The 13,626-nt window shown below is 45.5% G+C and overlaps 2 protein-coding genes across 2 annotated transcripts; both read right to left on the reverse strand.

Moving 5' to 3' along the window:
• Window positions 1-880: 880 nt before the first annotated feature.
• On the reverse strand, window positions 881-10,214 carry LOC117865012 (endochitinase B). Its single transcript, XM_034749085.2, has 2 exons — window positions 1,573-10,214; window positions 881-1,460 (listed from the first exon to the last, which is right to left on the reverse strand). Exons 1-2 carry the CDS (start codon window positions 1,853-1,855, stop codon window positions 1,051-1,053), a joined length of 693 nt encoding a protein of 230 aa, XP_034604976.1. The 5' UTR covers window positions 1,856-10,214; the 3' UTR covers window positions 881-1,050.
• A 151-nt stretch (window positions 10,215-10,365) lies between these two features.
• On the reverse strand, window positions 10,366-12,334 carry LOC117865011 (endochitinase A). Its single transcript, XM_034749083.2, has 2 exons — window positions 11,855-12,334; window positions 10,366-10,992 (listed from the first exon to the last, which is right to left on the reverse strand). The coding sequence occupies exons 1-2, from the start codon at window positions 12,264-12,266 to the stop codon at window positions 10,589-10,591; spliced, it is 816 nt and encodes a 271-aa protein (XP_034604974.1). The 5' UTR covers window positions 12,267-12,334; the 3' UTR covers window positions 10,366-10,588.
• Between the last annotated feature and the right edge of the window lie 1,292 nt (window positions 12,335-13,626).

A 13,626-nucleotide genomic window follows, 5' to 3' on the forward strand; every position in this document is an offset into this window, starting at 1 on the left:
GTATAATGATCTTTGTTCATCTACTTTAATCATCTTTAGTCTCTAGAACCAAACAGGGTAGGAACTAAAGTTTAATCCCTCGAAACACGCACATATGTGAAATGTTGCTTCGGGCTGCAGGAGAAATGATTAGGCAATCTTGATCAATTAGTTTATTACTTAATCATTGTTTGCTTTGGCCGACAGTAGTAGTACTACTGTAGTATGCATGCACAGTTAGTTCAATTCTTGGTAGAGGTTCTTCTTGTAACAATGATCTACATGTGGTTATTAGGGCGTGCTTGCTTCCCAGCCACGGGAAGCCACACCACAAGGCTATAGCGCTGATTCTGGACGCCACACCAGCCACACTACAGTGGTGTGGTATCCCATGGCTGGGAACCAACCAGCCCCTTATTCCTTGAGTAAGCTTAGTAGTTCATATGTTATTTTGTGATTCTCAGTTAGCACTTGAATTAATTATCTTTGCATGCTTAGTGAGTGAGGCTTTAATAGTGACTTGGCTTATTCCCTTGTGCAAGATTTTCAGTGCCTTGTTTTGCGTTTGCTTCCACTACACTTTGAGCATTTCTAATTGTTCCTAGGGTAAGCTTGTCACGAGTTGACTTGTGTCATCTCGACGATTGAAACGAGGTGTATTTGGGGTGGCTATCGGAATATAGGCTTTATTTACCCTCCTCTGGTCGCCGATCCTTCAAATTGACTTCTCTTATGTCCAATTTGTTTAAAGAAGAAGTGGTCACCGAGTTCATCTAAAAGAATCCGAATCAGCTGTTGGAGTGAGCCATACACTCTTCTCATGACACGCATTTTATCCCATAATAAAAAAGCACGGGAAAAGGAAGCTGGAACTGTAGGTACTTGCCAAGTGTTCGCGGCATTTCGCACATCTCAAACGCTTCGTTATTTATTAGGTCGGATTACGCAGAGCCCTGCATTTTATTGTTGCTACTTGCTATTGCTACTAGTATGTAAGCACTGCGATTCACTCCCGGCGCCAGTACAAGTATGCGATCGAGTATCATTTATTCTCCACGTACCACAACACCTCTAGCAGGTGAGGTTGTTCCCCGGGTCGACGCCGAACTGCTTGCAGTACTGCTTGTAGTACCGCACCCGCGCGTTCATCTGCGCGGTGTTCTTGCCGTTACACTCGAGGTCGCCGTTGATGGCCCTGGTCGTGGCGCCGAACCCCTGCGGCATCACCCGGTGCACGTTGTTCATCCAGTACCAGAGCGCCGCCTTGAACGCGACCACGGGGTCCTGCGCCACCCTGTCCGGGTTCCTGAGCCCGTCGAAGCCGATGCTCTTCCCCGCCGGCCCGTAGTTGTAGTTCCACGAGATCTGCAGCGGCCCGCGCCCGTAGTACTTCTTCCCCGCGGCGCACGGCCACTGCTTGTATTTCGGGTCGCGGTCGCAGTAGATGTTGCTCTTGTTGATCTCGCTGATGTAGCAGAGGTCTGTTTGTTCGACGACGTCATACAAAGAAACACACACACAATCAAGCCATGCAAACTGTGAATGATAATACTACTTTGTAGTCACAAAAAAATGCAATGTAATTAGACTCACTGCTGGTCTCGTGCGTGACGTGCGCGAAGAAGGCGGCGATCTCGCGCTTGCCCTGGGTCTGGGAGCCGCCGTGCGCGAAGCCCGGGTGCGACTTGACGGCGTTCAGGAACGCGCTCCGCGTGTAGAAGTTCTTGCCCTCGCACGAGCTCGGGGCCTGGTTCTTGATGCCGTTGAAGAACGAGTCGGTGACGACGCTGGCCACGTTCTGCGCGGCTGCCAGGCCGGCGGCGCAGAGGAGCGCCAGCCCGAGAGCTAGGATCCTCGACGTTGCTGAGCTCGCCATACTGGATCACACAACGATCAGTTCCTGAGTAGGTTTCCTTACTGCGGTGGACCTTCTTGCTGTGAGGTGAGTTGGGGTGGTGTCCTTGGTGCCGTTTAATCGTTTATATAGGGAGCACGGCTCTTGTCGCTGTACTATGCTGTATGTGATTCAAACTTGACGGGCTTGACTAGCAGCTAAGTCGGTCCAGCATTGTACTGGCACTACTGTTCCACATTATGAAATTGTGGCACATGTCTAAACTCGTACTCTCGTTTCAGAAACTGCGACGACTGCGGGCTAGCTGCAACGCATGTTAAGATTTGTGATTTGGTCCATTTGGATAGCGGCCGTATACTTTTGACTACTTGGTGGAAATCTGGTGAGTGCTACCGGGACACGTCTTTCATTTCTTTTGTTTTTTCTCATTCGCGTAGACATTGCGATCATCCGGCAGCTGTATTGTGTTGAACCAGTACGCATCAGGCATGTGCAAACTTATTGTTGTGATAAATGGTCAATCCATAAAGGAAGAACATAAGTTTTTTTTTAAACACAGTATAGACGCACTGGTGGAAGTTTATCGATGCAATGGACCAGTCTGGTGGTTGCTTTGGCTGGATATACGAAGTACCTAGGCGTCATCTGGACCCTTTTGCAAGCCCTTTCGCACCTTTGGTAAGGGTGTGTTTCGATAATAAATGACAACCATTTACTTGTAACTAATTCGTGTGTTTTGAAGCGAATCATAATTGGTTATCATGTTATGAGTTTATTGCAATGTGGCCCCTCAATTTGAATCGGAAAGCGGACACGGAGCTAATGCGATAAGGCTAAAGATCTTCTGGTACTAAGTGTCACAAGGAGACGAGTGATGCTTAGTCTAGTATAGGGTTTACTAGTTTTTAACTCTTGGATCGTACTACTAAAAGGGGTTTCTTTGATAGTAGCTTGATATTGTGAAGCTATCCATGAAAAAAAATGCACACTCAGTACTCTCTAGCACTTGGTACCTCAAACAACTCATGGAAGAACTTAAGAAGCGAAGAAATCAACGAAAAAACTTAAAGGATCTTGCATTGGATGAGTTGAAAGCAAAATGGTACCATCGGATGATCCGACGCCCTAATTCCTAGATGCGTCGAATCAATTCTCAGTGAAGAAAAATTGAAGCCTGGTACCGGTTGTTCCGACGCTTGAGCATCGGACGAATTTTCCTAGGCACCGGATGATCCGATGCTATGCCAGAGGGACTGTCGGAGCAAGCAATTTACTTTGCAAACTTCTAGAGAGGTTTTGGGAAAATTGGGTTCAGCACCGGATGATCCGATGCCTGTTGAAGCAATGCATTGGACGAAGCATATTTTCTTTGAAATCGTCCAGAGAGGTTTTGACCAAATATGCTTCAGCACCGGATGATCCGACGCCTTCGCAGAGACCATCGGAGCAACCATCGCATGAACTTTTCACTGTTACTTTTGTAATGGTCATATTTTTGGATGCTGGATGTTCCGACGCCCCTGGGAGGAATGGACCATCGGAACATCAGATGGTGGACTTTTCTGGGTAAACTTTTCTAACGGCTAGCTGGTGTTACCTAGCCTATATATACCCCTTCCCCGGGTCATTTGAGCTGCTCTTGACACTCTGGAGACTTCAAGCAGCCCATGAGCAGTTGAGAGTGTGCTAGAGCCAAAGAGTGATTTATGATTTGCTAAATATTAAGATTAAGGACTTCTCTTAGTGTTGGAGAGTGACAAGTGTGCATCTAGTTCATGGCTTAGCTGACCAGTGAAGCATTGAAGCTTGTTACTCTTGGTGGTTGTTGACGGCAGTTAGCGCGCCAATTTATGAACCGCAAGCGCACGGATCATCATAGCTTTTCCCTTAGAGTATTCCATCCAACATTTATCAATAAGCTGACTAGGGTTTTCCATCTAATCTAACGGATCTAATCCTAACATGAAGCATAGATTGAATATGAAGGGTAACATTAATAGATATGAATGAGAGATCAAAGATTGATCACATCCACATATATAAATAAGATAACAATATTAGGAGTAATAAGGGCATATCATCTTCTAGTTGCAGTTCCAACCAAAGCAATAACCAATGTATCTCGTACCTTCATAAAGAGTCATCTCTCAGAAAGGCGGCTCGTAAGCAGCCTACTTTCTTGTGGTCACCACTGCGAGGTGCGTGTTGATGCCTCCGATTTCCCAAAGCTGTACCCCAATGACTCCCACAATAATTGCCATCGATCCTACTCAATATTATGTAATCATTTAGCCTTTTCCCTACCCTCATGCTGTCACCACACGAAGGTAAACACACCAACTTCCTACGCATTACTAAGATGTATCCGCAAGACATAGACTAATCACCATGATTACATCTATTCCTACTAACAATATATGTTAGCTAAACATATGAGAATAAGCATACATCATAGTGTTGACACCGGATTTTGACCAATCCTATAAATTCAGAGTACGAGATAATCGGAGTCACGTACAACAATAAGAAGCAAGCATGCATGCACATGGGCACGGAGTCCAAATCGGCTTCATTGGATTGATCGGCAAGTAGAGGCAAGGATGATATAAAGGAAAGGCCAGCACGTCTGGATAAAAATAATTAGAATATACAACATGGATTCTGGTGCACTTTACATGCCATGCGTGGGAGGCTTCCAGAATAATTATGCATGCGGCCGATCTGTGCATGTACGGGAGGTTGTTTCATAGAATAAAATATTTTAGAGATAGAGTTGGGTTAGTTAGAGATAGAGTTTTTTATTAGAAAAGATTGTGTACGTGACTTGCCTTGTGCGTGGTTAGATGCCGATTATGTAACGTCCGCCCTATAAATATAAAGGGACGTGGCCATTGTAAAGAATCATCACACGATCAATATACAACATATTTATCTTCTATTTACCTTTTCGGCTTCACGCCATTGCATTAGGAGTAGGAGTAATGTAGCTTCTCGACGAGTTCCTTCTAGCAAGCTGGGCTGCATCGACCTCGATCTCCGGCGAGCTGCAAGTTTCGTCATCAGGTGTTCTAGGCTTTAACCACCAGGCGCATCGCTGTGGTTTCGTCTAGTTTCATCTACCAGTTATCGAGTATCTTGGATCTTTGACTTACGGCGCATCGCTTCTGTCTTGATCTACGGTATTCACCAGTTATCCCGCCTTGATTAAGCTTGCATCGGCTGATATTTATCTGTTCTATCATCTTGTTGTTTACGACATATTAATTGTTATTAATTCTGTCGGAATAGACGATAGATCTATTTTTAATAGCCTGTTGCATCTTGATCTTGGCCATCCTTCGAGTGTTGTTGGGAGTAAGTTTCATTGTGATTGGATCATCGGCTGGTGAGGTTCAGATTAACATCCTGCTAAATATTTCTAGACTGCAACTACCGGGCGCATCGCTGTGGTTTCATCTAGAGATATTGGTGGAGAGTTTAGTTTAGATCTCATCGGTTTGTGGCTCTAGCTAAGGTGGAGCGGCAGCTCAATAGCATCCTGTTTTCTATCGGCTGCCTGGCCGATGGTTATTGTAAATTATATTAAATCGGCTGGATGGCCGATGAATCACTCACATTCATCAAGGCACTGGAATCGGCTAAAATATTTATCATGATTTATCTTGTTGCACTATTATTGCTACTGTGCCAGAATTATATCAGCTTGATCGGCCGGTTGCCTCGGACTTCACAACGACTATCATCTCCTTGTCAGTTGAATGGTCAAACTGACTGGCACGCCCGCGCACACCACGCGCGCCGATTTGGATTCTGCACTGGAGTTAAGCAGATCTCCCAGATCCTCATGTGCTGATGCAGGGTCCACCACCGTCGGGATTTTGCGTCAACACATTTTGGCACGCCCGGTGGGACACGGTTATAAGGCTCACATTTTTATTCAATAAAAAAGCATCTTCAGCAGCTGTATCAAGTTCATCGGCATCGGCATGTTGGAGTTAATTCAAATCAATATAATATTCCAACCAGAAGAGCTGATGCCAAAGGAAACAAAGCATCGGCCGATGGAATATAATCGGCAAGTATAATGGCCGATGGAATTATTTTTTAGCCAATGAAACTTTTTTTTTTCAGCCGATAGAAGTATTTTCAGCTGATGCAACATTTTTTTTAGCCGATTGGAAAAGCTCCAGCGGGTGGGCAAGAGAGAAATAAAAAAATGCATCGGCAGTTGTATCGGCTGATTGGAAGAATTAAAAGGGATCGGCCGATTGGAAATTGCATCGGCCGATTGGAGTTGTATCAGCTGATTAAAAAAAAACAACGGCCGATCGTAGAGAAAGATATCGGCCGATTAGCAGTTGGAATTAAAAAAAGGAAAGGCCGATTACTACTTTTGTTGGTAATCGGTCTAGCAAATTGCAGCCTAGAATATAAATGGTTCGGCCAGGATGAATAGTGGCAAGCATTAAACCGAAGAGCCAGCCGGGGCTAGTTGTGTACACACTGACGATAGAAAAATATATGAGATCTATTGAGTCATCAGGGACAGCCAATGACTAAATTTGCAAGAATCTCAGCCGATTGTGTAGTACAATCAGTCATCGGCTATGCCTCAACTCATGGGAAACTTCCAGCACCCTCAGATTGGAATGTACTGGCAGCAGAACGCTGGAGTTCAACTCCAGCCGATAGGAGGCCACGCACCCCCAGCTTTTGGAGTTCAGCCGATTGCCCAGTTGCCAAATCGGCAGGCAGGGGTTTAGCATCATGACGGACATCAGCAGGTTGATTGGGTAAATTAGATAGCCGATGTGATTCAGAATCATTTCGATTTGAAACCCAGGGAGCAGGGAGCAGGAGTACATGCATCGGCAGCCATGAAGGATATATATATATATATATAAAGGGGATAGCCAATGGAGGAGTCTGACCTGAAATCAGATCGGCCACGGAAGGGGTATGAAGTTCTCCATTCGTTGTACACTAGGCGACCATGACGAAAGAAAGAGAAAAAGAAAGGAGCAGTCGGCCGATTGGGAAAAGAATTGATAAAAAAGGAGGAGGCGGTCGGCCGATGGGCAAAGGAACGAGTGAAAGCAGGGCAAAAGAAAAAAAGAAAGAAAGAAAGAAATAAGAGAAGCATCGGCCGATTGATTAGAAAAAAAAAAAGAAAGCATCGGCCATATTGGTGCGTTGACAAAAGAGAGGGGCATCGGCCATTCGTGCATCTCCTTATTGATAAAAAAAAATCGGCCGATTGAAAATTGGATCAGCCGATCAAAAGTTGTATCGGCCGATTAAAAAAAATTATATATATATATATATACATCGGCCGATTGAAATAAAGAAAGTATCGGCTGGCTGGTTCAAAAGATGCATCGGCTGACTGGTTCAAAAGATGCATCGGCCGATTGAGATAAGGGAAGCATCGGCTAATTAAATACATCGGCCGATTGGGATATATATATATATATATATAAGGGTATCGGCTAATTGAAAAAATTGCATCAGCTGATTGAAAATTGGATAGGCCGATTGAAAGTTGTATCGGCTAATTAAAAAAAATGCATCGGCCGATTAACTGCTTGGCAAAAGGCATCGGCCGATTGCTTCGGCCGATTGATTGCTTGGCGATAAGCATCGGCTGATTGCTTGGCCAATAAAAAAATTCAGCTGATTGGATCAAGGAAAATAGTATCGGCTGCTTATAAAATATATTGGATATTAATTTCGAAGCATGAAATATTCATACTTCGAAACTGGGGGGCCTGTGTTGACAACAAAAGCTTGCTGGTTACTGCACCAAGTTTTGGTGTCAACAGACTAATTTGTTGTTTCTACTGCTGGCAATGCCGATGGTGTTCTTTATATTTGAAGAGGAGTCAACGTGGCTTTGGATATTGCAATCAGACGTCATTAGCTCTGAAGACAAGTATCAGACTTCTACAATTAGTTTCGGAACATGAAGCATTCATACTCCGAAACTGGGGGGCCTGTGTTGACACCGGATTTTGACCAATCCTATAAATTCAGAGTACGAGATAATCGGAGTCACGTACAACAATAAGAAGCAAGCATGCATGCACATGGGCACGGAGTCCAAATCGGCTTCATTGGATTGATGGGCAAGTAGAGGCAAGGATGATATAAAGGAAAGGCCAGCACGTCTGGATAAAAATAATTAGAATATACAACATGGATTCTGGTGCACTTTACATGCCATGCGTGGGAGGCTTCCAGAATAATTATGCATGCGGCCGATCTGTGCATGTACGGGAGGTTGTTTCATAGAATAAAATATTTTAGAGATAGAGTTGGGTTAGTTAGAGATAGAGTTTTTTATTAGAAAAGATTGTGTACGTGACTTGCCTTGTGCGTGGTTAGATGCCGATTATGTAACGTCCGCCCTATAAATATAAAGGGACGTGGCCATTGTAAAGAATCATCACACGATCAATATACAACATATTTATCTTCTATTTACCTTTTCGGCTTCACGCCATTGCATTAGGAGTAGGAGTAATGTAGCTTCTCGACGAGTTCCTTCTAGCAAGCTGGGCTGCATCGACCTCGATCTCCGGCGAGCTGCAAGTTTCGTCATCAGGTGTTCTAGGCTTTAACCACCAGGCGCATCGCTGTGGTTTCGTCTAGTTTCATCTACCAGTTATCGAGTATCTTGGATCTTTGACTTACGGCGCATCGCTTCTGTCTCGATCTACGGTATTCACCAGTTATCCCGCCTTGATTAAGCTTGCATCGGCTGATATTTATCTGTTCTATCGTACATCAAAGTAAGCACAAGATTAGATTGATATCACCATTGTGTGTACATAAGCCTTGGTGATCACAAGGCTCGGCTCCAGAACTCCACCATGGCTTCGCCGTGCAGGGACGACCATGGCGGCTAGGGTCTAGCCTAAACCATCTCCTAGGAAACTTCGAGGACTTGTAGTGGCCTCAGCTCCCTCTGGTGTACGTCTTTGATTTTGTTGAGTTCTGGTGGATTGATCTCTTGTGCCGATGAATTTTGGCCATATTTATAGTCTGGAAGACGCGTGGCTGAAATAGGAAGACGAGGGGAGCAAGGAAAGCCCCAAGTCAATCGGCCTGGGGGAGTCCAGACCAATCGCCTGGCCCTTCTTTTATCCCCTCACGCCCAACTTCGTCGCCAAGTCTCCTCTGATGTTCTGGAAGCTTATTTTTTATGCATGTGGGCCTGGCACGTCGATAGCTTCGGGATGAGATTGATCTTTGATAACTTTCCAAATCTCCGTTTGATCTTCTTTGATTCCTCTTTAATCCCGAAGTGATACTTGTGATATCTTCACAACCTTAGCCCTTAAGTAATCTTGGAGGAGTGCTTGCAAAAAATGAGCGTCGGAGGGGGCTAGAAGACCCGTGGCCGATCGGCTTGGGCTTCACCAGGCCGATCGGCATGGGCTCTTTTTGAGCCCGCTGGCCTTCATTTTTGACAGGTTCGTTGCTTGTTCAAGGCTTTATCCTAAAATATACTTTTAGGTACAATATTCTGCAAAAATAGAATGCGCTCCAAAATACAATGCATATGCGAAAATGGGGTTATTTCAGGTGCCAAGTGATGGGTTAGTATAAGAATAGATATGAAAATACCACTTAAATGGCACCAAAAGTGTGTCAATAACGAGCGTCAACAGTGGTTGACGTCACCTAGATGGTCTTGGTGATCCAGAGGTTCTTGGTGAGCTCTTGGAGATTGTGGGAGTCCCAAGAAGAAGATCTGGTACACGGTTTGAAGCTCGCCGTTCCGGAGATGGAGAAGGAGCATTTTTAGTGAAGCACTCGAATCTTAGTGGCTTGGGGAAGCAAAACTCTTAGTAGGTGCTCCAACATGAATTAGAGGGAGCGTCAACTCCTTAATACCATGGGAGAAAAATTTGGTGTTCTCGTGTCCTCACTCTTTACATTTTCGCACTTAATTTGAGCATTTACATCCTTTCTTTTGCTCTTATTCAAGTTGTGCTTACTTTGCTCATATCTTGCTTTAGGAAATGATGATCATGTTAGTGTGCTCTACTTGCTAGGCTCCTTGATTGCTGTGCTTAGTTTCTAGGCTAGAAATCTAGACTAAGATTTGTTTTTATTGTTCTAGAAATTTGAAAAAGTCCCAATTTAACCCCTTCTTGGCCACTGATCCTTACAATATATATTTACAAAACCACACCTCTTGATATGTTTTTGGAGGACTTGGTTTATCAGAAACCAAATTATGCAGATCCTAAAGATTCAATTGAACATTCAGTCCACTTCTTGTTCATTTTAAAACCACGTGGTTGTGAAAGAAACTGTCGCCAAAAGCATTCAAATGATGATGCTAATTCATAACAACGATGGATTGTGCCGAAACTAAGAATAATCAAGATAATGTTTTTAGAATTCTACTACGGATCTCGCCCTGTCCTTGCATTGCATCAGACCAGAAAGAATTAATATTCAGAGTCTACTTCATCAGTTTAGCCCGCTCTGGCTCAATCTAGTCAGTTTCACAGAACACGTTTTACACGGCACACTTCGGTCATTCAAATGTTTGAGCCAAATAGGCAATCTGCATATTACAAACTGCTTCATTATATATTCTATTCGTCAGGTCGAATAAACAGACCAGCTACTTTGTATTATTAGTAGTACTGCTACGTTCTTTGAGTGTGCGGGACGCCGAGTATTTATACTTCTCAAGCCAAAGCAAGCATGCATGAACCCGACACGGCGACACCGCCTCTAGCAGGTAAGGTTGTTCCCCGGGTCGACGCCGAGCTGCTTGCAGTACTGCCTGTAGTATCCCACCCTTGCGTTCATTTTATCGGCGTTCTTCCCGTCGCACTCCTTGGCGCCGTTGATGGCCCTGGTCGTGGCACCGAACCCCCGCGACATCACCTGATGCACGTTGTTCATCCAGAACCAGAGCGCCGCCTTGAACGCAATCGCCGGGTCCTGCGCAACCACGTCCGGGTTGCCGAGCCCGTCGAATTTGATATCCCTCCCGGCTGCCCCGTAGTTGTAGTTCCACGAGAGCTGCAGCGGCCCGCGCCCGTAGTACTTCTTCCCCGGGGCGCACGGCCACTGCGTGTAGCTCGGGTTGCAGTAGGGCTCGTTCTTGTTGATCTCGCTGATGTGGCACAAGTCTGCCGGTATGAAACCGTGCAGATGAAGTTAAAAATTAACATCATCACAACACAAATTTGGATATAGGAAGAAAACATTCCCTCTCCTGCCCCGCGTTGTCCCGCCCGAGATCGTCGATTGGCGGCAATCTGTTGACCCGGCGCGGCAGAGGCTAGCCATGCATGTCTGTGGCTGCGACTATACGCTAGCTGAAGGCATCTTCTTGTAAATGACAACTTGCCTTGCAGAGGTCTCTACAATGGCGTGGTAGTTTGGCGCGACAGCAACATGTAATGTTTGCTTGTGGTTGCATGTGGTCTGGTCGATGCAGCAGCAATCTCGACGACATGTTGGTGGCGATGGTCAATTTGGCGGGTGATAGTGCCGAAATGGTGACACACATTTGGTTCTGTGTTCCTCGTTGGAGGAATTGCCGTGAGATTTCCCCCCTCTCTCCACTCCCTACCCACCTCTCAGGGGTTCTCCGATCCGGCTGTGTAAAATCATGGGCTAGATTTCCGATTGACGTTGGCCTCTGGTTGCCGGTGCAGAGGTGGTTTTATTTGTCGGTGGCTGTTTCGTGTTGTTCATTATTGCCATTGTCGTGCTGGTGTGGTTTTTTCTCGTGTTGTATTATTGGTGTTGGACTGTTGGTGCTGCCGTTATGGTTTTACATGTTTTTGGCTGTTGAGTTGTTATTTGTGTTGTACTTTATTTCGTTCTCTATTAATATATATATCGGCTTTCTTTTAAGAAATGCAGTAGGAGTAACTGCAAATGAATAAGGTTCCAAATTGATCAAAACGATATGAAGTCATAAATCCCATGGAAAAAATTATTAGACTCTGCAGTCGGCAATGAGCGGCGGTCCGATCAACTTACGCCCGGTCTCGTGCGTGACGTGCGCGAAGAAGGCCGCGATCTCGCGCTTGCCATCGGCCTCCGAGCCGCCATGAGCGAAGTCGGAGTACTTGTTGGCCGCGTCCATGAACGCGTTTCGCGAGTAGAAGTTACTGCCCTCGCACCCGCTCCCGGCCTGGGACTTGATGCCGTTGAAGAACGCGTCAGTGACGACGTTGCCCACGTTCGCGCCGCCGCCGCCGCTGCCGCCACCAGTGCACGGGCCGGACTTGCAGCCAGCGCCGCAGTAGTCGCTGGTCGTGCCGCAGTAACCGTGCTTGCTGCAGCAGTAGCCTGTTTGGCAGCCACAGTTCTGGGCGGCGGTCGGGCCGGCAGCGCAGAGGAGCGCTAGCCCAAGAGCCAGCACCGTAGGCATCGTTGGCGCGTTTGCCATACTGTGTGATCACTGATCGAGTGATCAGTTCCTGACGAAATATTACGTTGCTGCGTGCGGTGCAGCTCGTGCTGTGAGGTAATTTCATATGGAATGCTGTGTCGCCTTATATAGGGATCATCATGTGGGGTTCGACGTGGAGAGAACGCAGGGACTAGCTGCTATCTCGGTCGCGCAACGTACTGGCACGACTTTTCGACGTTACGATGAGGTTGTGCCACGTCCGTCGATCGATCGACATGTACCGCCCGACTTGCCGGCTTGCTGCGAGTACCGAGTAGCTGCCGTGCTGGGTGTCGGTTATTTCTCTGTGGAAAAACGTTGCTTTCTGGTCATTTTTTCGCATCTACGAGGACAGCTGCCGTCATCCTGCCGCCGCTGGCACTGGCCGACGTGTATTATTTGCTCAATTTCAAACGTCACGCATGTGTGAATTTAATGGAAATTTGCCGTCACCCTGCTGCAGCTGGCGTTGACCGCCATACATCGTGCGCTGCTGAATATTTATCCATAGTGGATAGCCACATAAATCCCTATTATTAGTTTATTACTGTAGTCTTGAAATTCATCGATCTAGTTGTGACTGGAATTATTAATAAGATTTCTGGCTAGAAACGGCTTCAAGTTAAGGCGGGAGAGGGAATAGAAGTGGGTTGCCCTTATGCTCCTATAGAAATATGCAAGTCAGATTGTATCTTGGTAAATTTTATTATCTAAGAAAAATAGGGCAAAAGTATGATCAAGGGGGTGGATGCTAGGACTTCCTTCATCGACGATTCATATGTTGACCAGGGTCTTAACTTTTCGTCTTTAGGATTTTTAGCTTTTTGTCGGGGTTGGAGCGCTAATGTATCTATGTGCCTTCAGGACGCTGGACCTTTGACTTCATGTCTTTTGGATCCTTATTTTCCAGCCAGATCTTGGTTGTATCCTCGGTTCACACAACCATACAAACAAGCAAAGTAATTCTAACAATCAATATCCAGCTTAAGGAAAATGAGAGAGAATGGATGGAGGTTATGGGAATCATTTGATATCTAATGAATAATCCTCGGATTAAGAAGAATAATTCATTAATTACTTAGAAATGGATTTCTAAATAATTAATGAATTGAATGGTTGGAATCTAAAAGAATTTCTAGAAAATTACTAATGGATTTCCTAGTTCTAAACAGGCGGCATAGCGGCTAGGATTTTGTTGATATTTAGGGTTTCGATTGGGCGGCATATCGACTAGACTAGGTTGATATGTAAGGTTTGGATCGGGCAGTATAACAGCTAGTTGGTAGAAGGGATCAGGAGTTTTGGATAGATCCTAAGGGTTGGGGGTCACTAAGGAGTTGTAAAAACAAGTTAGGGC

The sequence above is a fragment of the Setaria viridis genome, chromosome 7 (genome assembly GCF_005286985.2).
Source record: "Setaria viridis chromosome 7, Setaria_viridis_v4.0, whole genome shotgun sequence".
Taxonomy (NCBI): Eukaryota; Viridiplantae; Streptophyta; class Magnoliopsida; order Poales; family Poaceae; genus Setaria; species Setaria viridis.

Excerpts from the sequence above, each read along its gene's own strand:
- LOC117865012 (XM_034749085.2), bottom strand. The coding sequence starts at position 1,855 with ATGGCGAGCTCAGCAACGTCGAGGATCCTAGCTCTCGGGCTGGCGCTC. Across the intron at positions 1,461-1,572 it reads CGTCACGCACGAGACCAGCA|ACCTCTGCTACATCAGCGAG; the intron begins GTGAGTCTAATT and ends TCGAACAAACAG.
- LOC117865011 (XM_034749083.2), bottom strand. The coding sequence starts at position 12,266 with ATGGCAAACGCGCCAACGATGCCTACGGTGCTGGCTCTTGGGCTAGCG. Across the intron at positions 10,993-11,854 it reads CGTCACGCACGAGACCGGGC|ACTTGTGCCACATCAGCGAG; the intron begins GTAAGTTGATCG and ends TCATACCGGCAG.